This window comes from Lepidochelys olivacea (assembly GCF_965140295.1).
Source record: "Lepidochelys olivacea isolate rLepOli2 genome assembly, chromosome: 20".
NCBI lineage: Eukaryota > Metazoa > Chordata > Testudines > Cheloniidae > Lepidochelys > Lepidochelys olivacea.
The window spans coordinates 20,384,006-20,410,581 of record NC_140430.1 but is presented as its reverse complement, the minus strand read 5'-3'; the positions used below and the strand labels follow the sequence as shown (position 1 = coordinate 20,410,581).

Genomic DNA, 26,576 nt, shown 5'->3' with positions numbered 1-26,576 from the left:
GAATTACTCAGCTTTGCTTCATGCTCTTAGCACATCCACCTCTCCCCGGTGAGAAAGCAGCATCAGCCCTGGATTGCAAACAGTGTCGGGAATAAGAACAAGACTTGAGCTGTAGCCCAGGAAAGCTTCTGTGCAAATACACTGGTTAGTCTCTAAGGTGCCACAAGGCCTCCTGTTCTTTCTGAGGAGTCCTTGTGGCACTGTAGAGAGGAACACATTTATCGGAGCAGCGTAGGGAATGCAGCCCCATGGGTTTCAGAGCAGCAGCCGGGTTGGTCTGTATTCGGCAAAAGAACAGGAGGACTTGTGGCACCCTAGAGACTAACCCATTTATTTGAGCAGAAGGGTTCCCGCACTGGCCCCTCACCCGGTCTTACTGGGTGGGGCTGGGCTGGGCTTACCTAGTGTGACCTTCTGAATTGCTCGAGGCTCTTTTATTGAGTAGCCAGGCTGGCTTGTGCCAGCCCCTTTACTCGGGAATCAGGCCTATCGCTACCTTGCATTCCTGCAGCACCGGGGGAGGGGGGGACCAAAGCACTTTGCTGGCAGGAGTCATTAAAAATTAACTCCTCCATTCGTAGCAGGGGCTCCGCTAGCGGGGACCGGTCTGGGGGGAGACCAGGACGGGCCATTACCATGGCTTCGGTTGGTAAACGACCCAGCCGGGGGGAAACGAGGCCCCCCCCTTGTCTCTGGTGGCCGGCGAGGCGCTCAGCACCCGCCCTACGGCCAGGACCTGGGGGGGGCCTAAGCCGCCCATGTCACATCATCCGTTCCCAGCTCCGCCCCCGCCGGTGAGGTTTGAAAATCACCCCACTTTAAACCCCTCCCCGCCGCAGCCCGTTGAAATGCGCTGACTCCAGCCCCACGGGCGCTGGCCACAGCAGAGCGGGCTCCCGGCGGCGGGGTACGGCGCGCCCAGGCCGGCCGCTGCACCGAGAGGCGCCCCCGGGGGAAGCCGGCATGGGGCAGGCAGGGGTCGCAGCCGCCCGGCTGGCGCTGGCGCTGCTCGCCCTGGCTGCAAGCGCAGGTAGGGGCCGGCGCGCGGCGTCCCGGGCGCGTGGCTAGGCTGGGGGGGGGCTTGGCTAGGCTGGGGGGGGCGCTTGTTGCCCCCAGGGCGGGCTGGGGGGGGCGGGGCGCGTGGCTAGGCTGGGGGGGGCGCTTGTTGCCCCCAGGGCGGGCTGGGGGGGCGCGTGGCTAGGCTGGGGGGGGCGCTTGTTGCCCCCAGGGCGGGCTGGGGGGGGCCGCGTGGCTAGGCTGGGGGGGGCGCTTGTTGCCCCCAGGGCGGGCTGGGAGGGGGGGGTCGGAGGGAAAAGGGGGTGACTGGGTGGTCCTAGAGTGTGATGTTGGGGCTCGGGGGGGGCCCCCCCGGCTGGGGCAGGGGCTAGTGACTGCCCGGAGCCCCCTCGCTGCCTCCCCAGCATCGCGGCAGCTAGAGGTGGGGGAGACCCCGCGTTTCTCAGGGTGAGGGGCTTTCCTGCCCCCCCCATCGCCTCCGAGGGGGGCGGGTTACTGTCAAGCCGCTTCCTCGCTGGGGTGTTTCTCCCGCGTGGGGAGGGGCTGGGAAGTCGGGGGGGCTCAGCCCCCCCGTGTGTGTGGGGGGGTGCAGCTGGACTCACCGCCCCCTTTCCTAGCCACCCCTTAACCCAGCTGGAAACCTCCAGGGCCCGTCTGTCTCCACCCGTTGCTGCCTCCTAACCCCCTTGACACACGCTGCTCCCCCCGGCGTGGCTAGACCGGAGTTACTCCGGATTGACACCCCAGCGCCGAATCAAACCCTAGACCGTGCTGGGGGGGGCGGTCTCTGTAGAAGGAGGGTTCAGTGATCAGGGGATTGCAAGGGGGACTGATTTGGTCTTGAGGCGCCCCTGAGCCCAAAGTGCCGTCAAGGGGCGTTAGGAGCCCAAAGTGGGGGCGTGCGAGGTGGGGGGCCTGGTGGCTGCTCTGGGGGGGGTCCCCGGTGGGGCTCTGAGGTGAATGGGGGGGTCTGGTGTTGGGGGGGGTAACGGGTTTCACACAGCGGGGGGGCACTGTCCGGGTGAGGGGGGGACTGGAGAACTTGGGGGTGAGGGTCTGGCACCGTGGGTGGGCGGGGCCACCCGGATGGGCGGGAAGGAAAAGGGGCGGGGCCCCGCCCCTCTCCCCCCCCCACCCTTTCCGCCCCAGCCTGCGCGCGCTGGACTCTCCCCTCGCCCATTGGCTGTGGCGGCAACTGGCCACCGGGGAGGCCCCGCCCCCTGCCCAATGAGAGCTGATGTGGGCGGAGCCCAGCCTAGGAGTCCCCGTGTCTCTCATGACCCCCCCCATGTGAGCCCCCTGGATCAACCCCTCTTCCCACATGACCCCTGAGCCCCCCCAGGGTCTCTCTCAGTGACCCCCCCCATATGGCCCCCTTCAGTGTCTGCGTCAGCCCCCCTCCCATCATGACCCCAGACCCCCCCCAGGGTCTCTCTCAGTGACCCCCCCCATATGGCCCCCTTCAATGTCTGCGTCAGCCCCCCTCCCATCATGACCCCTGAGCCCCCCCCAGGGTCTCTCTCAGTGACCCCCCCCCCATCATGAGGTCAGAAGGGACCATTATGATCATCTAGTCCGAGCCCCTGCACAACGCAGGCCCCTATTTACCATGAGGCCCCTAGTGTGTACTGAGCCCCCCCGTGTGTACCCCCCCTGCAAATCCCCTTCCCCCCCATAAACCCAGGACCGTCCCCCCAAGAGCCCCTGGTGCAGGTGTCTCCAGCACCCCCCACCCATGGCCAGAGTCGTGCCCCAGCCAGGGGGAGCGGGACCTGGGGCGTTGGCTCCTTTGCTGACTTGGGGATGTGGCTGATCCCGAAACTCATGTCTGTGGCCAAGCCCGTCTCAGGGTGTGAACGGTCGCCCTGACTGCGGCAGGACCCCGGGGAGCTGCAGCCCGGCCCTGTCCTTAGTCGCTGAGTCTAAAAATCCATAAACAAGCTTCAGAGCCGTGGCCCCAAGGCCATGGCCCCACGTCCAAAGCCCCTTGTCAGGCAGCCTGCAGCGTGTGTCAGAAGGGACCTGCTTTGACATGCCAAGGGCTGTGACCAAGGTGAACCCTCCAGGCCTGTTCCTGGTACACTGGCACGTTTCCGTCCCATCCCCTCAGCGCTTCACGAGCGAGGATCTTGCGTCGCTCTGCGTCTTGTGTCATCACTTACACTAGTGCAAGGGGCTACCCATTCGGACTTGGCAGCGTTTTGCACCTCAGTGTGCAGGAACGTAAATCTGTTCCGAAGGGCTTTGTCTGCACCCAAATGCCTGTTGCTTTGAGTGTCAGGTGGGCATTTCCTTGCTTCCCCTGAGTGGTGGCTGACTGCAGTCTTTTTTTGGGGGGGGATCCCCCTAATTTTTTAAAAACATGCTAGTATTCAAAAGAAGAGAGACACTGCGTGAGTTGATACAAAAGACTAACTGATCAGCTCAGTGTTTAGTAGGGTGTCTTTGAAGCTACATACGGTTTTGGTTCAGGATCTCTCTCCCCCTGTTCAAAATCCCCATGCAGGGGTGAACTCTTGGGGTGTTTTTACCCAGGCGCTGCTCTCTGCAGCCAGGGAATGTGCACTTGTGCTCTGTCCAAGAAAGCAGAGAGTTGTTATATGCCTCTGTAGGCAAATATCTACCTGGATGTTCAGCAACCACAGAGGTCACTGTAGCATTGCTGTGCTCTCCTAGTTACCTCTGTAGCCAAAAATCCTAGTTAGCTGAATCCACAGCCTTGGGCTCCCCCCTTCCCCACCCCCCTTGGGTGCAAACGCTGGGTCTAGATAGCCAGCATTGCTGTAAATTGGGAGTGTACCGGAATTAAAGCTACTGTAGGGGAGCACCTGGATCTTTACTAGTTGCAGATGTTGCTGTCGCATTCATTTAACTAGAGCAAGAGGCAGAGTCCCTTCCCTACAAATCTTCCTTTCCCTCTGACTTCACCAGGGCGCTGTGGGGTCTTGAGAAATCAGTGTTTCCTTTCAGTCGAGCACAGTGAGCTGTATTGAACGTAGGGTGTTCTATTCAGCAGGAAAGGAAACTCATTGCTCATCGTACAAATCTGGCTCATTCGAGATTTCTCTGCCTGTGTCACAGAGAGAGAGAGTTTCCACAACAGGCTGCGTGTCACATTGGGGCTGCTTCTCCTGGCACCCCGTGAGCCAAACTGTGCGGACATAAAGTTAGACTAAGGGCCAAATTGATGATGGTATTTAGGCACCTGGAGATGCTGATAGATTCTTTTGTAAATTCCTCTAGGTGCCTAACTCCCAGTGACTGTCAACCCAACTCAGGTGCCTTTGTAAATCTGGTCCTAAGTCTGTAGAGTAATTACTCTGTTACTTTGTCATTACTTTGCTTTGGCCTTATGAGCTGTTCCTGATCTACACTGATTCCTCCCCCCCCCCCCCCCATGGACTCCTGCCATCTGCGCTAATTGCCTAGTGCCCTTGATTTTCCGGAGTGTGATTCCAGGCCCTCTGGATCTGTTCCCTTGCTTCTCAGCTCCTTCTGAAGGCTGAATGGAGACACGCTGGGTTTCAATTGCTCGTGCTCCAGGGCGACCTACAGCAAAATGCCACTAATGAATGCACATGGTTTTCTGGCTGAGTACAGACTCTGGAGTGAGTGCATTACTCATTCATCCTTCCAGGCGCTGTCAAGGGCATGATGTCGTTGCTACAGGGAGGTGATGCTCCAGACGCCCACGCCAGGCAAAGGGGCTTTGCGATTGGCTTTGCCAGCGATTTGAGGAATTTAACTGTATTCCAGGCATTCTTACAAACTAGGCAAGGGCTGGAGTGATGTTTTATCCTGAACTTGTGACCTGAGAAAGCTGAAATGGAAAGAGTAGCTACAGGCTTCTATAACCAGCACTTGCAGGACTTACGAACGGTCTGTGGCAAAGTGGAACCTGCCGTGGAAGTGGTTAGAAATCGTCTGTCACGTGAAAGGGTGACTTGAGCTCCCCCTAAAAAATCCAGCCCTAAATCTCCAACTGGAGCAAATAGAACATCACAGTTCTAAGTGTCTGCAGTGAAAAGTATTTAAAAATTAATTTGTTTCTAGGACCAGTAGAGAAAAATATACATGTTGCCACTAGGCAATGGTTCCTTTTGCTCTCCACTCTCTCTGTGCAGACAGCAGGTGTGTGTGGTAGGACAATAAGCCAGGCAAAGTTTAATTTGATTTTTAGGGAAGATAATTGAGGATGTCGATTTGAAAAGGAAGTGGTGTTTTTTAGTTGCTTAAACTTTTTAATGTAAATTTCAAAGCGTTTCTTAGATGGGCGTCTGTTCTGGCCAAGATGGCAGGGTCTCTTCCATTTAAACCCAGAAATACTATCTGCAAACCACCCACTCCCGGGGCAGTTGACCATGGTCCGATGGGATGCCGGATGCCCCAAGGCTGGGTTGAGAAAATCAGTTTGGAGAGTCTTGTCGTCTGACTGTCCTCTCCTGGGGCTCAACAGTCAAAATGTCTCCTCGGTGCTTTCCAGCTTTTTGTTGCTGCGGCCATAAAATGGCGTGAAATGGTTTAGTTCTGTCTAATCTAAATCCCCAGCACCAGTGGTGGCTGTCAGGCTGCACCCCTTGCAGTACAAATAGCCTGACAAAGAGATGAAAACCCCATAAGGGATGCTCTTCTTCCACAGTCAGTAGTGCATGGGGCTGCGCTGGGCAAAGCCGAATGAGTGGCTTTCTCCTGCAGTGCATTGACTGAAGTATTCTTCTGAGCAGCCTCCGTCTCTGGCTAGGTTCGCACTAATGGGTTAATGGGAAGTAGGTTGCCTTTACTGGAAATTGAGCAGTGCTGTTGCGAATTGTGCCCAACAATCCTGTTGTTAACTTTGCTTGGGCGCTGCTAGTTTCCCACATTAAAGGTCTGTGTTGGCTCAGCGTTACCTTGATGTGGCTGAGCTGTACGGGGTCCTTGCACTTAAGGCCTGCGAGGGGCAGAAAATGTTGAAATCTGCAAGTGACGCGCCACTTGGCCATGAGCCCCTGAAAGCTTTCCCCAGGTGAATGGAATCACTCGAGCCCTGATCCTGAAAAGACCAAAAGGTGGGCTTAGCCCTGCCATGGGAGCAGCCCCAAAGCTAAGCAAGTGCGTGTATGTTCCCAGGCAGCATCGGGGCCCAGACGAATAGGGATGCTGCGGTGACTCTAAAGTGAAGTGAAACCAAGGGATGTCTCAAGTGCCACTTTGATGTGTCTGACCTTGTAACAGACAGAGCTGCCAGCTCCTGCTAGACGTTTCCTCTGGCTGTAGGACAGGGCCCCAGCCTCAGATCCCTCAAGAATCTAGCGTTTGGCCTGGCTGTGTGTGGTTAAAGTAAACCGCACTAGAGGTTGATGTCCAAGGCTTTGGACTACATAGGGAGACTGTTACGTTGCTGGGAACTGGCTTCCCCAGATACAGATGCTGTTTGCTTTCTTGGATCCTTCTGCGCATCAGCTGACGTCTGTGTAGCGACAACCCCATCTTAGGATTGTCTACGCTTAAAACGCTTGTGCCAAGTAGAGAGGCTCCCGTCAGCGCAGGTGATCCACCTCCAAGAGGCAGTAGCTAGATGGACGGAAGAATTTGTCTGTCGACCTAGCGCTGTCTCCATGGGGACTTGGGTCAGTGTAACTATGCACTCCGGGGTGTGGATTTTCCCCACCCCTGACGGACGTAGTTAAACCAACCTCATTGTTTGGTGTAGCCCAGGCCTTTTGGGGGAGCTGTAAAAAACAGAAGGACACAGGGTTTTGGAGCTGTGTGTTAGTGGAACTTTCGTAGGGCGAAGTCAGATCCAGCGAAGCCCAGTTAAAAATGGAAGGAAAGTCCCAGGTAGCTTGTGGTTCCAATCGAGAGGAGAGGTGGTGTGTGGGCTGTACTTCTCGATGCCTTCCTGCCGGAGCCACAGCTGCCATCTTGCGTCTTTTCCTTCACAGAAAGAACGTTACAAAGCAGCCGACTGTTGGCCTCTTGGGGTGCCTTACTGTCTGTTCACTCTTGTCCTGATGTCAGGTGAAATAAGCCATCTAGGCTGGAAAAAATGCCCGGCTCATGTCCATTTCAGTGCCACACGATTTGCAAATTAGTAACCATTCCAGATCCTGGGAAGGGCACTGTGGTCAGGGCCAGCTATATAATAGACTGACTTCTAGAAAGGCTCCAGTCTGCCATTACCCCTCATGACAGGTGCAATCCTGTAACAAGGTGCATACTAGAAATGGACCAACAGCTGCAAATTCAGCTGGAGGGGAGGAAGGTTTTTACTTCAGGCCTCCCGAGTATTTAAACTCGGGTGACGCAACCGGGTGTGCGGTGTGCGTGTGAAGGCAGGGAATAGATTTCAGTGTTGTGCCAAAGATGTCCCTGTGGCTCAATCACCTGATGGTGTCTTGTTTGTGTTAGGCTCTGGCTAGCAAACACTGAAGTGTTGGTGGAGCCAGACAGGAAAAGTACTTCTCCTTTGGAGAGCTTATCTCGGAAGATTAATAGCTGGGCTGAGCCCCGGCTGCTGGTGGTGTGATCCTGGCTCCTCCTCGCCGTGCGCTGGGATGACTGCGACACAGAGCCGGGGCGGCTCCCCTGTTTTAAGGGCGTGTGAGAAATGACGTCTTGTGAATCAGCTGAAACTCGGTGGTGTGCTGCAGAGCAGCAGCAGTGGGAGGAAAACCCAGTGTGCCGTGAGTCAGCTCATGCCTGAGATGTGTGTGTGTGTCTGTTTCGCAGGGCGTGTCGGATGCCAGCTGGGATCTGAGGGCCGCGCACAGTCATGTACTTCCCCCCCGGGGTGCAGGAGCCGGGGCAGAACAGCCTAGTGCCCGGCTAACCCTGGTCTCTTCTAATCATTGTAGTTCACTGTAATTCTCCGCGGCTTGCAGCGGGACTGTCCCTTGAGTTTTGAACATTCTGGCTGACTCCAAGCATCAGACAGTCCCAAGCTGGGCCCCATAAAACCATGAGATCTTAAAAGTGGACTCTCTTGGTGTAGGAACTGGGTGGCCCAGCAGTTAGAGCACTAGCCTAGGAGCTCTGGGTTCAAATCCTGGCTCTGCCAGACTCCCTGTGTGACCTTGGCCCAGTCTTTGGCCCTCCATTCCCATCTGGATATAATGGCCCTACCCTGCCTCCCAGGGGTGTGTTTGAGCCTAAAGACGTTAAAGGCTGTCAGGTGCTCAGCTGTTCTGGTGCTGGGGAGAAGGACCTTGGGTATGGCTGACATGTTTGAGATTTCCCCCAGCAGCTAGGGGGCTAGGCGGCTTCTCTTTTAAATTAAAGCTGATTTGGGGGGGAAGGGGTAGGAATGTAAATCACCAGACCCCAGAAGCTGGGCCTTCACAAAGGCTGTCAAATATCACAAGACTTGCAATAGACATGGCAAGCGTTGGCAGGGCTGAGCCGTTCTGTTCTCGAATCCGGCTTCTGTCCCACTGGGGCAAGGCACCTTCTGTTTCCTAAACCCCACTTGTTCCATGAAGGGCTGATGGGGCCCCGTGTTCTCCACGGGCCGCCGTTCCCCTGCAGCACCATGGGACGTGGCCCTGTTGGGTCCCTTTTAGACTGGTGGATGTGAGCCGTGGGAACTGTGTAGTGGAAAAGGTACCCTGCTTTCCAACCAAAAACTCCCGGCTCCTTCTGGTCGCTTTCACAGTGTGTCTAGTCGGGTGATGGTATTTCTTAGCATGGGTTGAACACCGGCTCCCTCTCTCCTGTGGATGAGCAAGGACAATTCATTTCCTTTCCTCTCCAGCGATGCTTTTCCCAAGGCTTCTGCTTGCATTGGCGAAAGGGATCAAGGCTGGAGGAGCAATTCTTTAATGCTCAGCTGGTGTAGGGAGACCGGGAATTGCTTCATGGCCCCGTGCAATGCCCATATGCAGAATGCCTGTAAAAAGACACTGGTGAAGTCTGGGCCCACTGAAGCCACAAATTCACTCCATGGATCTACCATGAAGATCTTTAAAATGTGGATTCACTCAAGTGGGGGACCCCAATCCCCATGGATAGTGGGGCTCCGATCAGAGCTGGGAATAACAGCTTGCGTCCAAAGATGCTGAGAGACCTTGGTTTGCCCCTCTCGCCCTCAGATGGGTTAAGGGGCCAGATCTTCAGCTGGTGTGAATCAGGATGGCTCCCTTGGCATCAGTGGTCTATGCTGATTTACACCAGCGGATATCGCTGGAGCGAAGTCGCTGTGGAGCAGAGGATCTGGCCTGTTATCTCGCCCGCTGCAGCAGACAGGCAGATGAGGGATACTACGGGCTTAGCTGGAGTTTTTCCAGGGATGAACTCGACTTATAGGGTCTAGTCCATCTCCGGCCATGCAGCGTGGTTCCTGACGGAACATTTCCGAGCACTCTGCTTCACTGTCTGCACCCCGGCTGCTGCTGCTCCCCTGGGAGCCTGTCTCGCTCTCCTCTCCGCAGCTAACCTGGTGGCCTCTTGTTTCCCTCGCAGCAGAGGAGAAATGCGGTAAGACCGAGTTCCAGTGCCAGAATGGCGAGTGCATCCCCTCCAAGTGGGTGTGCGACGGGAGCCCGGAGTGCAAAGACGAGTCCGACGAGTGGCAGGAGACCTGCAGTAAGTAGCCACTCCAGGAAACCGAGCAGGGAATCGAGGGCCGATCTCATGGGAGGAGATGTGGAGCAGGGCGGGCCTGCATCGGGGCAGGGGGGACCCCCGGGGGAGGGTGAAGAGCTGTTAAAGGGCAAAGTTGGCCCAAGAAGAAATGGGGGCAAACTGGCCAGGGATCGACGCCAGCTGGAAAGGAGAGGAAATCTTTGAACCATCCGACAGAGGGAGGGAGGGAGGATCTGGGCCAGCCAGGGTGAGATGACAGGGTGGCCCGTGCTAGCAGGGACTGGCCTCGAGGTCTCATCCAGCCCCATGTCCCCTGCACCCAGTGCAGTTCCTGAGGCCGTTGCCTGTTCCTTGTCTCCTCCAGAGTTGGTGACATGCAAGTCAGAGGAGTTCAGCTGCGGGGGCCGCGTTAACCGGTGCATCCCGGCTTCCTGGAGGTGCGACACCAAGGCGGACTGCGAGAACGGCTCAGACGAGCAGGATTGCCGTAAGTTGCGCTCGGCGCCGGGGCTGTTCGGGCTCCTGGAGCCAAAGGCCCTCACAGAACGTCCTGCATGTCTGGCTTTAAAGGGAGGGAGCAGGGCCTGGCATCCGAGCAGGCATGTGGGGAGGTGCTGGTGCTGGAGGGACTGGTTTGGTCTAGGGGAAACCGGGGAATCGTGATTGCGGGGTTCTGCTCCCAGCTCTGGGAGGGGAGGGGGGCTAGTGGCTAGAGCAGGGGGACCTGGGAGACAGGCTCCCGGGTCCTACCCCAGCTCTGTAGCTGCTTTGTTGTGACCTTGGGCACCTCGCTTCACGTCTGCACGTCGAACAGGGCTGGTGCCTAGCTGCAGTTGGAGGTGTGACTGCTGCACGCATAGACAGAGCTGAGTTCGCTCCAGGATCAGCCTCCCAGGCCGCCGGGGACGTGCTCTGGGGGCTGCCCATGCTCCTGGGGCTCTGTTGCGGCTGTTCACGCTAGCTGGCTTGCATGGAAGGCGAAAAGCGCATCAAGTCCTGTTGCAGGGGCCAAGTCTCTCTCCCTAGCCCCCTGGCATGGGCCGCTGATTTCCCCCCCCCACCTTGCCCCTCTCTCCAGCCCCCTGGTGTGGGCTGCTGATCACACCCTCTGCCTTGCCCCTCTCTCCAGCCCCCTGGCGTGGGCTGCTGATCCCCCCCACCTTGCCCCTCTCTCCAGCCCCCTGGCGTGGGCTGCTGATCACACCCTCTGCCTTGCCCCTCTCTCCAGCCCCCTGGCGTGGGCTGCTGATCACACCCTCTGCCTTGCCCCTCTCTCCAGCCCCCTGGCGTGGGCTGCTGATCACACCCTCTGCCTTGCCCCTCTCTCCAGCCCCCAAGAGCTGCATGGACGACCAGTTCCAGTGCCACGGCGGGCAGTGCGTCTCCTTGGCTTTTGTCTGCGACGAGGACCACGACTGCGAGGACGGGAGTGATGAGGCTGACTGCCCCGCCCCGACCTGCAACCCCAACATGTTCCAGTGCAACAACTCCGTCTGCATCCCCAAGCTATGGGCCTGCGACGATGACCCCGACTGCCCGGACGGCTCCGACGAGTGGCCCCAGAACTGCGGCGGGCGGGTGGCCCCTGCCCCCAACCCCTGCTCGCCGCTGGAGTTCCACTGTGGCTCCGGGGAGTGCATCCACGCCCAGTGGCGCTGCGACGGGGGCTTGGACTGCCGGGATCGATCAGACGAGGAAAACTGTGGTACGCCGGGCACTCTCTGGGCGGGGCCAGGCAGCTGCCGACTTCTAACCGCGGGGGGAAGGCCTGACGCCTGTGACCGGCTGCGGGCCACATTGGCTCCTGGGAAATGAGTCGGGTTTTCAGTGCACTTCCAACTGGCCCAGTCTCCTGCCTCCCAACCGGCTCTAGTGGATCAGCATCGGGAGAGGCCTGGAACAGCCCCAGATACTGATCTGGGGTCCCGTCCAGGCCCAGGGCTCAGCCGTGTTGGCTGAAGCGTGAGGTGGGGCGGGGAAACCTGGCCTTAAGAAAAGACCGGCCGTACTGGGTCAGGGCAATGGTCCATCCAGCCTAGTGTCCTGTCTTCTGACAGCAGCCAGTGCCAGGTGCTGCAGAGGGAATGAACCGAACAGGGCAATTATCGTGTGATCCATCCCTTGCTGGCCTCTCCCAGCTTCTGGCAAACCGAGGCTAGTGACCCCGTCCCGGCCTGGCCGTCTCCTGGGCTGACCCTGCTCAGGGATGAATTGGGAGTGGCTGATATGATAGTCACGTTGCCCGCCTGCTGCCTGGCAAGCGACCGCTGTGACTGCCCCTCGTTCAGCTGGCGCGTTCACCGGGGCCGGCTCCAGCCCAGAGACGCCGTGTGCTTTCTGGGGTCGGATTTAAATAAAATCCCTCCGGAGCAAGCGGGGTAGAGACCCGAGCTGGCTTTCCCCGGGCAGCGGGAAACGCCGCGCTGGTTGCTTTTGCAGCTGGGTCCTCAAGTCTCTGCCTTCCTCTCCGTCCCCTCAGCAAAGCCCACGTGCCGCCCGGACGAGTTTCAGTGCAGTGACGGGGCCTGCGTGCACGGCAGCCGGCAGTGCGACAAGGAGTATGACTGCAAAGACCTGAGTGACGAGGTCGGCTGCGAGAACGGTGAGTGCTGCAGGGTGGGCGCGCCCGAGAGACCCGCGTGACCTGGCATTCGACAAGCCCAGGGCCGCCTCCTGTGGGCTTGAGCCAGATCACCAATGCTCTCCAAGCTGTCCTAAGACCAATGGTGCCCATTTGGGCCAGAATCTCTAGCCGAACAAGGATTTCTGCAGTCACAAGTCGTGCCTACGTCCTAGGATGGCTGGTACTCCTGGGGGCTTCTGCAGGGGCGCACAATTCATGTGGCCTCCATTTTTCTGTGCCCCCCCCCCCCCGCCACAAAAAAAATCTGCTGGGGGACACGCCCCTCTTTCCAGGCAGCGCATCTGTTCCAGCGTGCCCGGAGCAGCCTCCGAGACGGGAGGGGCGCTGGACGTGCATGCCTGGGTGATTGATCACTGTCGGGGGGAGAGGGGGCGCAGGGCTGGGTGTACACACGTGCCAATGAGAGAGACTCTGTCCCTCTCCCTTGCTACTGCAGCTGGCTGGTGTGGAAGGGTCGGGCTTTTTATTATGCAGGAGGCGGCTAGAGATACAAATGTAGCAGCCTGCCTGAGTAAATTGATCTCCTTCTTTGAGGCAGAAATGCAGCAGCCTGCCTGCTCGTAACATTGTTAATGTTCCTGGTGTTAGTTAACGATTCCCATTCTCAGTCCATTCCCCCAGCAGCAGAAAACCTGGGACAGTTTTCAGGCCCCTACACTGCCAGCGTGGTGTAGAGGAGCTTTACCCTAAGTGGCAGGAAAGGGATCCTCCACTAGGAAGAGCGATGCGCTTTCTCGCTCGTTTCCTGTGCCGAAGTGGCACCATGGGGTTCAGGATTTATTTTACTTATCCATTTAAAAGCAAGACTCGGAGGGCAAATAAAACCTTTCCCAAGCAGTCAATAAAATGTCAGGACAGTCCGAACCCAGCACTTCCCAAAGTACCCAGCCAGGTCCAGGACAACGATGGGTTTAGCAAAACTGAGAGACTTCCATGTGGAATTGGCTGCTGTGCTGAGCTCTTAGCTGGAGGAGGGGGAAGACTGAACCCCCCCACCCCATCCCATCCTGGCCTTTCTCTGCACAGCTGGAGGTGAGGCGCTCAGTCGGCAGACCTCTCCAGCTCTTGCTGAGTGGGGCAGAGCAGCCATCCAGGGCTTGTCTGTCTTACAAGAGAAGCCCAGCAGGAAACTCAAGAGACTCTTCCTTCCTTCCAGTGACTACCTGCGAAGGGCCTGACCAGTTTAAGTGCCGCTCTGGGGAGTGCATCGCTCTGGACAAAGTGTGCAACCGGCAGAGAGATTGCAGGGACTGGTCTGACGAGCCCATCAAGGAGTGTGGTAAGAGTTTGTTCTGTCGTGCGTTGGGCGTGCTGCCTTGCAGCATCATTGCTCGAAGACACACAACTGGCCAGAGCAGGGCACCATCCATTCAGGGGAGAACAGATGGCTCTGTTGAGCTGGGATCCCAAGTTTCTTGCAATTGGTTCTCTCACCATTGCTGGATCCTACAGACTCTCTGATGGGTTTGAGGAAGGGGGCAGTCAGTGTCGTGCTTACAGACACCTCTGCTCGGGACCTGCGCTGTGTGTCGATGGCCTTGGAGGGGCAGGCAGCTTAGGTGAAAAGCTTTGCTCACCATCGTCCACTCATGCCCCAGTCGGTTTCCTTCCAGATACAAATGAGTGCCTGGCCAACAAAGGCGGCTGCTCCCACATCTGCAAAGATCTCAAGCTTGGGTACGAGTGCCTGTGTCCTGAGGGCTACCAGCTGGTTGGCCAGAAGAAATGTGAAGGTAGGTTCTCCACCCCGCCGTCAACCTCCCGCCAACTGCTGCATTTGGCTTTAAAATCCGCTGCCAGGTGCGGTGACGAGTCTGGAGCAGTATTTTTAACTGCCTCTCGCTGGCCGTGGGGGACATTTCTGTGGCTTTGAGGGGTAACGGCCGCTTTTAAGCAGCATGCTCGGAGACCGCTCCCGACGGCACCACAGCCTGCAAGCGCCGTCTGACAAGTGAGGCCCGTGAAGGTCCTACTCCATCCTGACTGGGCCATATTCAGTGCAAAGGCAGGTCCGTTTACCGTCACCAGACGTGTGGCTGTCAGTCCCGCCTTGCTGTGCAGGGGGCTTTGCTCCGTCTAGCACAGCTGACTTTCCACAGGGTCCCGCTGATGAGTTTATGCGACCTCCGGCTCTGGCCACCATCCCTAGCCCTGAAATTGGGGCGACCCTGTTTTTATAATGGTGGTAAATGTAGCTCCCTTTCTGAAGCCCATTCCCTGCTCTACCTTGGCAAGACCCTTTTTAGTATCTCCTCTGGGATTGTGACACAACAAACGCATGCGGCTCTCAGCCTCCCGGGAATTAAAAAAGAAAAAACTTTTCCCTATGTAAAATCTCTGCTGGGACGTCCTGTCTCTTACATTTCAAGGGGTTTTTAACTGCTTCCTCTTGGGGTTTGCAGATATTGACGAGTGTCTGAACCCCGATACGTGTAGCCAGACCTGCGTGAACCTGGAGGGAAGTTACAAGTGTGAATGTAACGAAGGATACCGGCTTGACCTCACTACCAAAACCTGCAAAGCCGTCGGTAAGTCAGCAACTCCTGGTTCTTGGGGGCACCTCTTTTGGTTTACACTCCTGTATCTTTTGGCCAGGCGGGGCTAAAAAAATACTGCAGTATTCTTGGGAAAACTGGGGTTCGCTTCACTGTGCAATGCAGCATCTGGTTCCTAGTCCCTCCGTGCAGCCAGGCTGATTCAGGTCTGCCTCTTGCCGGTCCCAGGTCTGTCTCTCAGCAGTCCCTGCTTTTAGGACCATTCCCCATCAGCGCTTCCCAACTGTAGGGTCAGGTGACTCACCAGGAATCTGAGAGCAGGATGTTTGCTTAAGGAAACTGTTGCAAGTGGTTAATGAGAAACCCACGGGCTATTTCCCAGCGCCTGGCGGTGTCAGGCGGAACCGCCCTGTGGGATGGTAGCTGTGGCCACGGCAGGTGTCTTGGTGTTGGACTGTGTCTATCGCTGTGAACTTCCAGCTCTGCCGGGCTGTTCCCTCTTCCCGCTCGCGAAGGGGACCGGGCGCATCTTGCCTGGGTCTAAGCTAACGGCCCTGTCTCATGGCCCCCCTCTTCCTTCCCGTCCCTGCTAGGCACCATCGCATACCTCTTCTTCACCAACCGCAATGAAGTGAGGCGCATGACGCTGGATCGCAGCGACTACGGCAACCTCCTCTCCCACCTCAAGCACGTGGTGGCCTTGGACTTGGAAATCGCCGAGCGCAAAATCTACTGGACTGACCTGTCTCAGAAGAAAATCTACAGGTACAGCCGGTTCTGCTGGGGCAGCTTGGCTTTGCTAGCGATGGGCGCGACCCAGACCTGCGCTGGGCAGGGGTAACCCGACCCAGCAGGGTGTGAAGGCCGCCCCCAGCTGATAGACCCTCCAGCAAAGAAGCTAATCCCGTTTCCCAGTGGAGGGGGGTCCACATAGTGAAACCACAAGCCCCTTCATGGTAGCCCCAGCAGAGACTCCCGTGAGGTCTCCTCCCTCGGCTGGGAGGGGTGATGTGGGCTGGGGGAAGCTGGCCCTGCTGATCCCTAGGCTGTCCTTGTCCTGTGCCTAGAGGATGTCTGTCTCCAGGACTGTTGGTCTGGTGTCTTCTCACCAGTGCCAGAGTTTGCCCTTGATCCTCCGCTGGCAGAAACCGTCGCGGTTCCGTGGCATTCATTGGCACTGCCCTGACTGGCCTGTTGTCTCTGCTTGCCTGCAGCCCTGCTGCGAGGATGCGCTTGGTACCACTCCTCCAGTGTGCCTTGGTCCAAGCCCCAGGCTCTAACCCATCTCTCTTCTCCCCGGCAGCACCCAGATAGACCAGGCTGACAACTCCACCCACCACACCACTGTGATCAGCACCGGCCTCCAAGCCCCCGACGGCATCGCCGTCGACTGGGTCCACGGGAACATCTACTGGACGGACTCGGAACTGGGCACCGTCTCTGTGGCCGACCGGGAGGGTGCCAAGAGGAAGACCCTGATCGAAGAGCCCGGCTCCAAGCCACGAGCCATCGTGGTGGACCCCAGTCACGGGTACGTGGCTTTAAAGCCGTCTCGTGTGTAACGGGAGGAGGGGAAGTGCCCATCAGAGCTCCTGCCAATCTATGAGCATTCCCTAGGCAACGCAGACAGATGAGGCATCTGATGCCCTGACTGGAGAATTCAAACAGAGATGGGCTTGAACTCTGTGCCCAGACTCAGAGCTTTCTTCTCCAGGTTGTGCTAGCTTAGCCTGTCCCCGGTGAGCAGTGGTTTCTAATCTCCTTGTGCCTCCCTCCTGGCAGCTTCATGTACTGGACGGACTGGGGGACTTCTGCCAAGATCGGAAAGAGCGGGCTGAATGGAGTGGACAGCTTTCCTCTGGTGAAAGACGGCATTGAGTGGCCTAATGGAATAACTCTAGGTATGAGGGGGGTGTCTGTGGGTCCCACTGTTCCCTGCCAGAAGGGTGAGCACAGAACTGAAGGAATGTTCCCTTGAGGAGAGCCTGGGTAGGAGAATGCAGGGGGAAACCGATCGGAAACCAAAGGGAATTTGGCCAATATGGTTTCGCTGTCCTGGGCACTGTGCTGCAGTGACCCCTTTCAGCCCAATATTTCTATGGGTCGAAGAACAAACACCAGGGCTAGAGTAACGAGCTTGCGGGGGGTGTCAGTAACACACACTGAGGAGGGTTTATTGGCCAAGACTTTCAAGTCTGGGAGCCCAAAACTAAGCTCCTCAGGGAGTGAGTTTCTTGGGAGCTTCTGAAAATCAGGCCACTGACTTAAGCACCCAAATATAGATCTTCTGAAGGCCAGAAATTGTCTAAAGCGAGGCTCCTGAAACCATCTGTTGTGTCCCATTTAAATCGGGTTTCTTTGACCTCTTGGCTACGCGGAGGTTTCAGGCACGCGTACGAGGTGTGCTGGTGGGTCTTGTTGAGCCAAAGATGTCTTTGGAAGCTCTTGTTTCTGTAGCTTTGGGGAGTGTTAGCACAGAATGGGACGTAACGTTCCTTTCACGTGGCTGGATTCTCCATGGCTTGGCTGAATGGGGAGGCTGGCTTGTCTAGAAGGTCTCTTAGCTGAGTGCTCCAGCTCCCTGCGAGATCTCTGCTGCCCTGGAGCCCCTGGAGCCTTCACTGTACCTGGGTCCATTTCAGATCTGGTAAACCAGCGCCTCTACTGGGTAGACTCCAAGCTGCATTCCATCTCCAGCGTGGGCGTCAATGGGGGCAGCAGGAAAACCGTCCTCGAGGACCGGGAGAGACTGGCTCACCCTTTCGCAGTCACCGTCTTTGAGGTGAGTCTTGGGTCTAAGCTCTCCTGTCTTGGATCAGCCTCGCAAAATCATGGTGGAAACTTAAACGTCCCGGGACAAAATCAAAGTACCTGCCCCTGGCATCATGGGGCTCCCTGCTTTCAAAAGCAGCTTGTGATGTGGGGGCCTCTGTGATTGCCCGACTTGACACTTCAAAAGAGGCCTGGCTTTTTCCCCCGCTCTCCCAGCGAGCACTGAGCACCTGCCCTCTGAAAATCCAGCCACTTTAAGGGATCCCAAGTTGGACACCCCGGTAATTGCTAGTCACTCTTGAAAAACATTCACCTTGGAGTTAAAAGCCTCTCCGTGTCCCGGCACCTGATGTAGCTTGTGTTGGTGGGTGACACTGCATTACAGGCTCCAACCTGGTCTGACACCACCCCGTTCTGCTGGGGGCTGTGTAGACACAATGGAAAAGCCCGTCCCAGGAGCTTACGGCTGACGTGCTTTGTGCACAGGGGCTGTTCCGAACGTGGCCGGTCTCCTGACTCGGCTCATCTGACGAATCACTAAATTTCTAGCCTCTCTTCAACCCCCGATTCCATCCGTTGGGTCGACTGCTTAGAGGAGGAAGGTCTGGGACTGCCTGGACCTTGCACCATGCAGAGATCAGTGATGCAACTTGCTGTGGTTACAGAGGCCAGGCATTTGTCTGCCTCTTTGTCAGTATTTGCTCTTGTGTCCCTGGCACGTACTGTTGTGTTTTCGGTGAGTGGGTGTCGGGAGGAGTCAGTGGCTAACGAGGGGGCGGCTTTTTGATTTTTTTCCATCTCGAATCCCACTTCAGGATAAGGTGTTCTGGACAGATATCCTCAATGAAGCCATCTTCAGCGCCAACCGCCTGACTGGTGCCAACGTCACCCTGGTGGCGGAAGACTTGTTTTCCCCGGAAGATCTCGTCCTGTATCACAACCTGCGGCAGCCAGCAGGTACGGAAGGTGCTCATCCGGTCGACCCGGAGTGTGCCGGCTGCGGGACTCTCTGCCCCCACGCTGGGATCTCCTTGCAGAATCCCTCCGTCTGTCTCTGGAGCGCCCCCCCATTGCTTTCGATGCTCATGCCTGTACTCTGTGCCCTCCCAGGCGTCAACTGGTGCGAGAACCACCCTCTCCCGAACGGCGGCTGCGAGTACCTGTGCCTCCCGGCCCCCCAGATCACACGCCACTCGCCCAAGTACACCTGTGCTTGCCCCGATGCCCTGCACCTCGCTGCGGACATGAGGAGCTGCACCAAAGGTACGTGGGGGAATCGGTCACCACTTCTGCTGCCAGCTCGATGGCGTTTCCCGCTGCCTCTGTGCCGAGTTTTCTGTAGAAGGCCTGGTCCTGTTGGAGGGGGCAGGAGTGTTCCCTGGTGGTTAGAGCAAGGGAGTGGGTAGCCAGGACTCCTGGGTCCTATTCTCAGTGCAGTCGTTGACACCCAGCATCACACAGGGAAAGTCACTTGACCTCCATAGGCTGCCAGTAAAATGGGCAGAGAAACCTCTCTTCCCACCTCTCCGCTAAGTGTTAAATTCCCCTCCCAGATCCTGAAGTCCCAGCGGCCCCCAGAACCACGCCTGGGAGACCTGCCGCCAGCATCACGCCCCCGGCCCGGCTGCTCACCACGACCAGCGTGCTGAAGCAGACAGCAAGGCCGCCGGCTGCCACCCGTGCCAGCCCCGACCTCACCACGCCAGAGATGGTCACTCTGTCGCAGCAGGGTAAGAGTGTCTTTCTATTTCTCCCCCCACCCCCGACAAGCTCAGGGGGCAAACAGCCTCACTTCTGCAGAACCATAGCTAGAAATGCTGTCCAGCAGTTAGAGCAGAGGGGACTGGGAGTCCTGACTTCTGGGTTATGCTCCCAACTCGGGGGAGGGCAACATGGTCTAATGGTTAGAGCCGGGTGTTCTTGGTGTCCGGACACCTGGCTTCTATTTTTCAGTTCTGGGAGAGGAGTGTATTCTCATGATTAGACGGCAGGGGAGAATGGGAGTTGGGACTCCTGGGTTCTAATCCTGCCAAGGCATCAGCTTGCCTGAGGTCACTGGGCTTCTGTGCCTCAGTTTCCCCACCTGTAAAAGGAGGCTGATGCAATCAGCGGCAGAAGAGCCAAGAGTCAGCCAGTCGCTCTGTTGGCTACTGTGACAGTGGGATCTCTGTACAGTGCCTGGGATAGACAAGCCATCCTTTCCACCAGTCCCATCCTGTCTTGAACGGCCACTTGGCTCCTGCCCTTCTGCCACATGCTAACTGGCTTCTCCCCCCTTCCTCCAGCTCGCAACGACGTTGCTGCTGAGACCAACCAGGACAAGCACAGCGGCCCCACTGTGCTCTCCATTGTCTTGCCACTGGGTAAGTTCCTGTTCCTAAAACGCTGGCTGCTCTGAGCAGCCTCCTTCTCTGCGAACGAAATTGCCGGGGGCTTGGATCCTGGCTGTTCCCTGCCTTGGTTGCCAAGGCGTCCGGTCATGGCCATCGGGTTCAGCGGCTTGCCCCAGTCTGGAATTGGGAAGGAATTTCTCCCATGAATGCGTTAGGGACCCCTGGGGTGGGCGCCTGCCTCAGTTTCCCCATCAGTATAATGGGGAATAGCAGCGCTGTTGTGGAGATGAACACATTGGATTCTGAGGCACTCATAGTCCCCATCAGCGGGGTCTAAGTACCAGAGAGAGAGAGAGAGACCTCCGTTACCTCTGATCCATCTTTCCCTCCCATCGGTGATTCTCTGACCTCGGCTTAAATGCTTTGCCGGATCAGGACCGGTTGGGGGCCTCTGTGCGCCATGGGAATTTCACATCCCAGCATCTTCCGTAGTGAATCGATACAGACTGTACCATTGCCTCACGGGGGCAGGGATTGAATAGAACTTCTCAGGTCTTGTGTTTAATTCCAGCAGTTACAATAACGTTTCCTCCTCCTCTTACCTCTCTCGCCCCCCCCAGTGCTCATTAGCTTAATCGCCTTCGGTGCTTTCCTGGTGTGGAAGAACTGGCGCCTCAAGAACACCAACAGCATCAACTTCGACAACCCCGTCTATCAGAAAACGACGGAGGACGAGATTCACATCTGTCGGAGCCAGGACGGATACACGTACCCATCGGTAAGCCAGTTCCTGCCTCTCTGCTAGCTGCCAAAATCTGCTTGCAAAACAGAGTTCTGACCTGTACGCCAACCGGGAGGTCTGCAGTCCCTGCTGAGAGGAAGGTGGCAAGGAGCCCAGGGTCCAAGTATGTCCCCAGTCTGTGCTCTGCTAGGAGTCTTCCAAGAGCCGCAGGCATGGCCTGCACGCAGGGCTGGCAGCCAGGAACGTCTGAGCAGAGCTGGGCCAAAAAACCTCTGCTTCGTCCGCAACTTTGGAAACTTAAAAAAAAAATGTTTCCGGGTTTTTTGTCCGCTGGTTTGGTTCGGAGTAGCTTTAACTGAAAGGAATTGCTTAGACAAAAAGCTGTGTCAAACCCAAACAGTTCAATCGGGACATGTTGAAACTGGCTGCTTCAAAAACGCAGTGAAATTGACGCCTGTGTTTGAGAAACATTTGCGGGGTCGCTGAATCTGCTTTGTCAAAAGTTTTTTTGGTTTTTTTTTTTTTTTTTTCCCCCACCCAGCTCGGGGCTTTGGCAAAGTCACTGCTCATCTCACGGGGATAATATTTCACACCTCCTCGGGATCCTGGGAGTACCACTACCCCCTACTTGATGGAATCAGAGTAGTTGACTGTCCTAGCCCCCATACTGCCAGCAGCTAAGAGGAGTTCTCCTTTAGCACAAGCAATTTCTGAAGCAGAAGTTCCTGCCTCCTATTTCCCAATGGCCGATACACCCTGGCTAGTCAGAACTTCACCCAGTAGGGACAAACCCTGAAGTCTGAAGCAGCCGCTTTGTTTGGTTTCTGAGGCTTAGCTAGATCCCCACCCGAAGGAGACCCCTTTGGTAACGGCTGAAATGTGTTTCCTTGACAGAGACAGATCGTCAGCTTGGAAGACGATGCTGCATGAACCTGGAATGTGCCTCCCGCCAGACTTTGCTGCTCGTTTCACGGGAGGGAAGGACGCGCCACGTCTTTCTCCCCCCCTGACTTTTTGATTCTTTAACGACCGTCCAATCCGCCCACAGTGCCGCACCACTTCCTGAGTAACTTGATGAGCCTGCGCTGCTTCTCCCCCAGCACACTGTTCGCCTGGCTCTCAGGGGAGGAGACGCATGTGGTTTGACTCATGGGGTTTTTATGTTTTATATATTTAATACTTTTTGTATCGGATGCAGTCAATTTCCCCCAGGGACGTACCTGCTGGTTTTCTTCCGTTTTTATCTGGGGAAAGAGAATTTTTCTTACGTGGGAAATCGGGGGGGCTGTGCAAAGAAACACAACTTCTCTGGATGTAAGCTGGCAGTCCCCACTGCTACAGCTGGTCAATTTCACTAAAGGGCTCAGGGCAGAGAGGAAGAATGGAGCCTGATCTGTATCAGGGACTTAAAAACCAAATCGGTGCTACCATCACATCTGTACTCGGTGTCTGCCTGCGTGCGCCCCTTCTGGGGAATGGATGTTTGCTTGGCTCTGGAATCCCGCCCCCCACCCCGACACATATGCATGTCCCATGTCTCTTTCCCAAGCAGGATAAGTCTTCAGACACGCCCCCCCCCCCCAGGCAAATATGGCACGACCCACGTGCTTCTCTCGGTCAGCGACACTGGCATGTGAACAGGACGGTTCTTTGGAGATGGGCCGGTGCAGTTGCCCTTCGCCGATTCCCGTCGCCGGGTTCAAATGTTGTAACTTCTCCCCCAGCCGCCTTGCACTTTTTGGGGTTCTCTTCAGGGGGGGTTGTATATTTTTGGTAACTTCTTTTTTTGCACGGTCTTTCATTTTTTCCCTCCTTCCCTCTTGCGCTGCAGGGTTGGCAGAGCACGGGGGGGGGGGGGGGGGGGGCGCAAGGAAGAAATCCAAGTTGGGCTCAAAGAGGTCTCGTTGCGTTGGCGCTGTGCTGATGCTTAGTACTGTACGTCCTCTGCGCACCTGGCTGGGAGGGCAAAGAGGAGTGGCTTGTGCTGGCCAGGGCAGTAGGAAATGTAAGCCATGATAGTGGGCTCTGAATTTTTATTACTGTTTACAGTTGCCACATGCCTTAGCACTTTGAGTCTTGATAACAGCTAAGCCGGCTGCCTTCCCCTGCCCCCCAATTCCTCCCTCCCTCCCTCCTGCTTTGTCTGAATGCTTTTTACAGCCCCACCCCTGGAACTGCCCTTTTTTAAAAAAAAAACAAAAAACAAAAAGAAAACCCTGCGCAGGATTCTGCACCCTACCAAAAATACCCAGAATGAAAAACCTTCTAAGCTTTTGTGAACGATGGAGCTTTTCTCTACCCGTGCTCGACAGCGTACTTGAGTTACTGGCATTCCCCATGTGCGTATATCTTGCGTTGGAGCGACTTTGCTCACAAACGTGCAGGATCAGGGCTTAAATGTTGCCTTTCTGATTTGGTACCTTCCCTATTCAGCCTGTCTGCTGGGGGGGAATTCTGCATAGATGTGAGTTTTAATAATCGAGGTGTGGGGAAGGCAGTGTAATGTTCCGGGATCTAAAGGTTAAAGATAACAAAAGGGCAACTCTTCCCGCCTTGGCTTAGCCACCCTTTCCCTCGGGCCAGGGAACACGGCTACAGACCAACGCAAAGAACTCGCCCCTTTCTGCCTGAAGCTGTGACCAATTCAACTTTTCTTATTTTGAAGGGTGTAAATAATGTCTGTGTACAGCTTATACATAGTATCTATGGTCACACACACTGGCCTTTTGTGTGTTTGTAAATGTTTGGCTGGAGCCATTTCCTGTATGTAAAATATGATTTATTTATTTTCTCGATTTCATGGTTGCTGAGTTAATTTCTTCCTTCATCCCCCCCCCCTTTCTATTTTGTTTGTGGGGGTGGGAGGGTGTCTCCACCTGCCAGCCAATTTTTCAGTGAATAAAGGGATTTTTGCACTACTGACCGGTCTCCGTCACAACTGGCGCCTACTGGGGAAAAGTGTCCTCTACAGTCAATAAGTGTCACAGATTTAAAAAAAAATCCAAGTGTTGAAATTTCTATTCTAATATGATCAATTAAATTTTGGAATGGAAACTATCAGTAGAAACTTCACCGTGTCCTTCTCTTTGTAATTAATATAGACTCTTAATTAGTTACATCTCCCTTTTGAAGGAGGGGATAAGGTTTGTGGAGGTTTCCCCCCCACCCCTCCAGTTCTTCTGACTCTCAATTCAGGAAAGCTTGAATTCCATGAGACCTTAAGCATGTGGTCAAAGCTAAGGGCCTGCTTTCTTGAATTGTTTTTTTATATATAATTTAAACAAAGGAGATTCTTACAAGTTCTGTAAACTCTGTTTCCAGCTTATCTTCCCCATTGGGCACACCTATTTGTAAATTGCCTGGCAAATGTGCTGATATTAATCACTAACTGTGCAGCATAATGTTAATCTATCGATCTCTGTCAGTTGCCCTCTTTTAACTGCATCTTTAATTGTGATCATCTGGCTCCACAGCCAAAAAATAACCCTTACCCTGGCATTTTTACTTGAAAAAAGACATTACGCAGACATTACTTGTATAATACTCCCCAGCCACTTACCCTTCCATAAGGGCTTTTGATGGTAGCTTAGTGGATGCCGGATGATCAGTCATTAGACTCTAGCTCCCTGGGGCGTGACTCTTCTGCTGATTTAAGCAAGGGCTGCTGCATGGATTGATTGCAATCAGAGATGGCTCAGAATATGCCGCCGTCTGTTCTGTTCCCCTCCTCGGCTGTCGTATCCATGTAATCAAGCCTGAGCTTGCTCTTCAGTGGCTTTGAATACGTCCCCTGAAGTCTCACATGTGCCTGCAGAATAAGGCACGGGTTGGCTGCGCTCACGTAGTCGAGCTGCACGTACTTATTTAAACCAAGTGACTCTTAAAGAAGGAAAAAAACATCCTATGGTAACTTCTCTAAACTTTGTTGCCTTTTATATAAACACAACTGCAACCTGTACCCGGAACGAATGTTGGGTTCTGCAGCGTCTGTCCTCCGTTATCTAAACCAACTTCTAATGCTGGGCCTTCAATCCAACATGAGCTGGTGTTTTTCTGTCAAATACAGAGACCTTTATAAGGAGAAGTTCTGTACTCCGTGTCCTGAAGTGCGGCTAAGGAAATGGGGCTCCAGATGTTAATTCCACACATTTCTTAGCTTTACTAACAAGTGGTGGATCTGTTTTTTGATGGCAAAGCGCTGGACCAAGTCCTTGTCTTGCAGAGGACCTGATCCAAAGGCCGCCTTTCCCAATAGCCGCTAGGTCCGGCCCAGAGGACAAAGCCTGTGGCCCACAGACCCTTCCCTTTCCGTGGCAGAGGTGCCTCCAGAAATCAACTTACTCTCCTCCCGCTCTTCTCCATCATCAGCTGGCCTCCTGCCAGAGTCTCCTTCTGCCAAAAGCCAAGAGCGCTGCTCTGTCAGAAAGGGAAAGGAGCTTAAAAATTGCACTCGTTATTTTTTTACGTGGAGACAGTTGCGTGGCTCACCTGCAGTCCTCAAGCAGGGTTAGTGAATTGGAACTTCTTTAATTGTATTTGACCTGATCTTAGTGCCACGGGCCCCATCCCGGCTCATGGTGAGCATGACGGACCTGTGGGGTTCTGAGCTTCAGCCAAGTCTCCCACGCAGTGAGACAAGGGAAAGGAATTGAATGGGGCAAGCGGGGATGTTTCAAAGGAACCTAAGACAATTAAACACCAACTCCAGTAGGATTTGAGTGTTAAGCTCTTCTGAGCCTGTTGGAAAAACCCTGCCTGAAACCTGCTCAGGTGAAACTTGTCCTAACGCTGGCTCCAAGAGCTAAACCCAACTGCCTTGATTCTGTTCACTTTCTGCCTTGGTTTTTTTCTCTTTTCTCTTCTCTTCCCCCCGCCTTACCTTCCAGGCAGGTGGCCTGTTTCTCCACAAATTCTTCATATGGTGCTAAACTGATCTCCTGCCACTTGCCTCGTTCAGCATCCCTGGTTCTAAATGTTTCCGCAAGTTCCTTCTTTTATGCACGAAGGAAATTCTACCTCTTTTTCCCTTCTAGTAAATGCCTCCTTTCCTGGAGGCTTTGAGGGGTGGGGGCTGAAAGTTGTGGGGCCAAGGGCTAGTTGGAATTTCTTAGCTGCTCACTTGTGGGGAAAGTGGCAGAGTGAGGTATTGGAGGGGGAGGGGGACCTGCTGGTAGAGTGGTTTCTCTCTCCGTGAAGCAGCCTGCGGGGCCGTCTGTCCTGCCCCTCTCTGTCATGGTTCAGCCTGTGCCCTGCAAGCCTTAGGAGGAAGATTTTTGCAAGCTTCCCCTGTTAACAGCACTTCAACTACAGTAACCCTAGCAATGTTAGGTGCCCTGGTGTAGACAGGCCTCTGGCGTTCTGAATGCTGTTATCTAAACCACCTTGGAACACGTTTTGCTGTCCCTCCTAGCTGGCTCTGCCCTGGTTTCCCCTTTACATGGTAGAGTTTTGAACCAGTGCCCTCAGTGGTGGCTGCGTTCTGCAGGATTGGCAAGACACTGAACTGGGGCAGGAAGCAAAAGCAATGATGGCAAAGGGCTTGTCTCCCCTGGGCATAGGGCTGGTGCAAAAATCACAGGGCTCCTCGATCCAGATCCCATTGAGTCCAGGGGAAGATAGAGGCTATCTGCTGCTGCAGAGCTGGGCCTAGACTAGCAGGTGCCTGTGTTCTTGGGGGGGATTCCCCCAGCCAGGGCACAGCTGCCCGCAGTGTGCTCAACAAGCAGCCGGGTGGTTGCCAGGGTGTTGCTACACCCGCCGCAAAGGCCGTTTAACCAGCTGTTTCCCCCCTTTCATTTCAGGCCGTTTGCAGGCACTTTGCAGCAAACCCCATGTGCAGGGCCTGCTCCCCTGCCCGCGAGGGGTCCCTGGGAGCCCAGGCAGGGTTCAGGTTCGGGTTCGGGCACTGAGCTGAGGCCTAGATGTAGTTCCGGGCAGGCCGGCCACGGACGAGGTACTTGACCTGGGAGCAGGGTTTGCAGAAAGGCTGGCTCTGGGCTCCTCCGTGGGAG

The 26,576-nt window shown here is 55.6% G+C and overlaps 1 protein-coding gene across 2 annotated transcripts; it reads left to right on the top strand.

Annotated features, from left to right (window-relative positions):
• The first annotated feature begins 830 nt into the window (after positions 1–830).
• On the top strand, positions 831–22,420 carry LDLR (low density lipoprotein receptor). 2 transcript variants are annotated; one of them, XM_084610663.1, is made up of 18 exons: positions 831–1,030; positions 9,460–9,579; positions 9,944–10,066; positions 10,910–11,284; positions 12,059–12,181; positions 13,380–13,502; positions 13,837–13,956; positions 14,626–14,751; positions 15,312–15,483; positions 16,022–16,249; positions 16,501–16,619; positions 17,361–17,500; positions 18,306–18,447; positions 18,601–18,753; positions 19,044–19,220; positions 19,776–19,853; positions 20,444–20,601; positions 21,460–22,420. In XM_084610663.1, exons 1-18 carry the CDS (start codon positions 964–966, stop codon positions 21,493–21,495), a joined length of 2,580 nt encoding a protein of 859 aa, XP_084466789.1. In that variant the 5' UTR covers positions 831–963; the 3' UTR covers positions 21,496–22,420. The 2 variants fall into 2 exon arrangements, with proteins under 2 accessions (XP_084466789.1, XP_084466788.1); XM_084610662.1 differs by having other exon boundaries at positions 9,457–9,579.
• Positions 22,421–26,576: the final 4,156 nt, after the last annotated feature.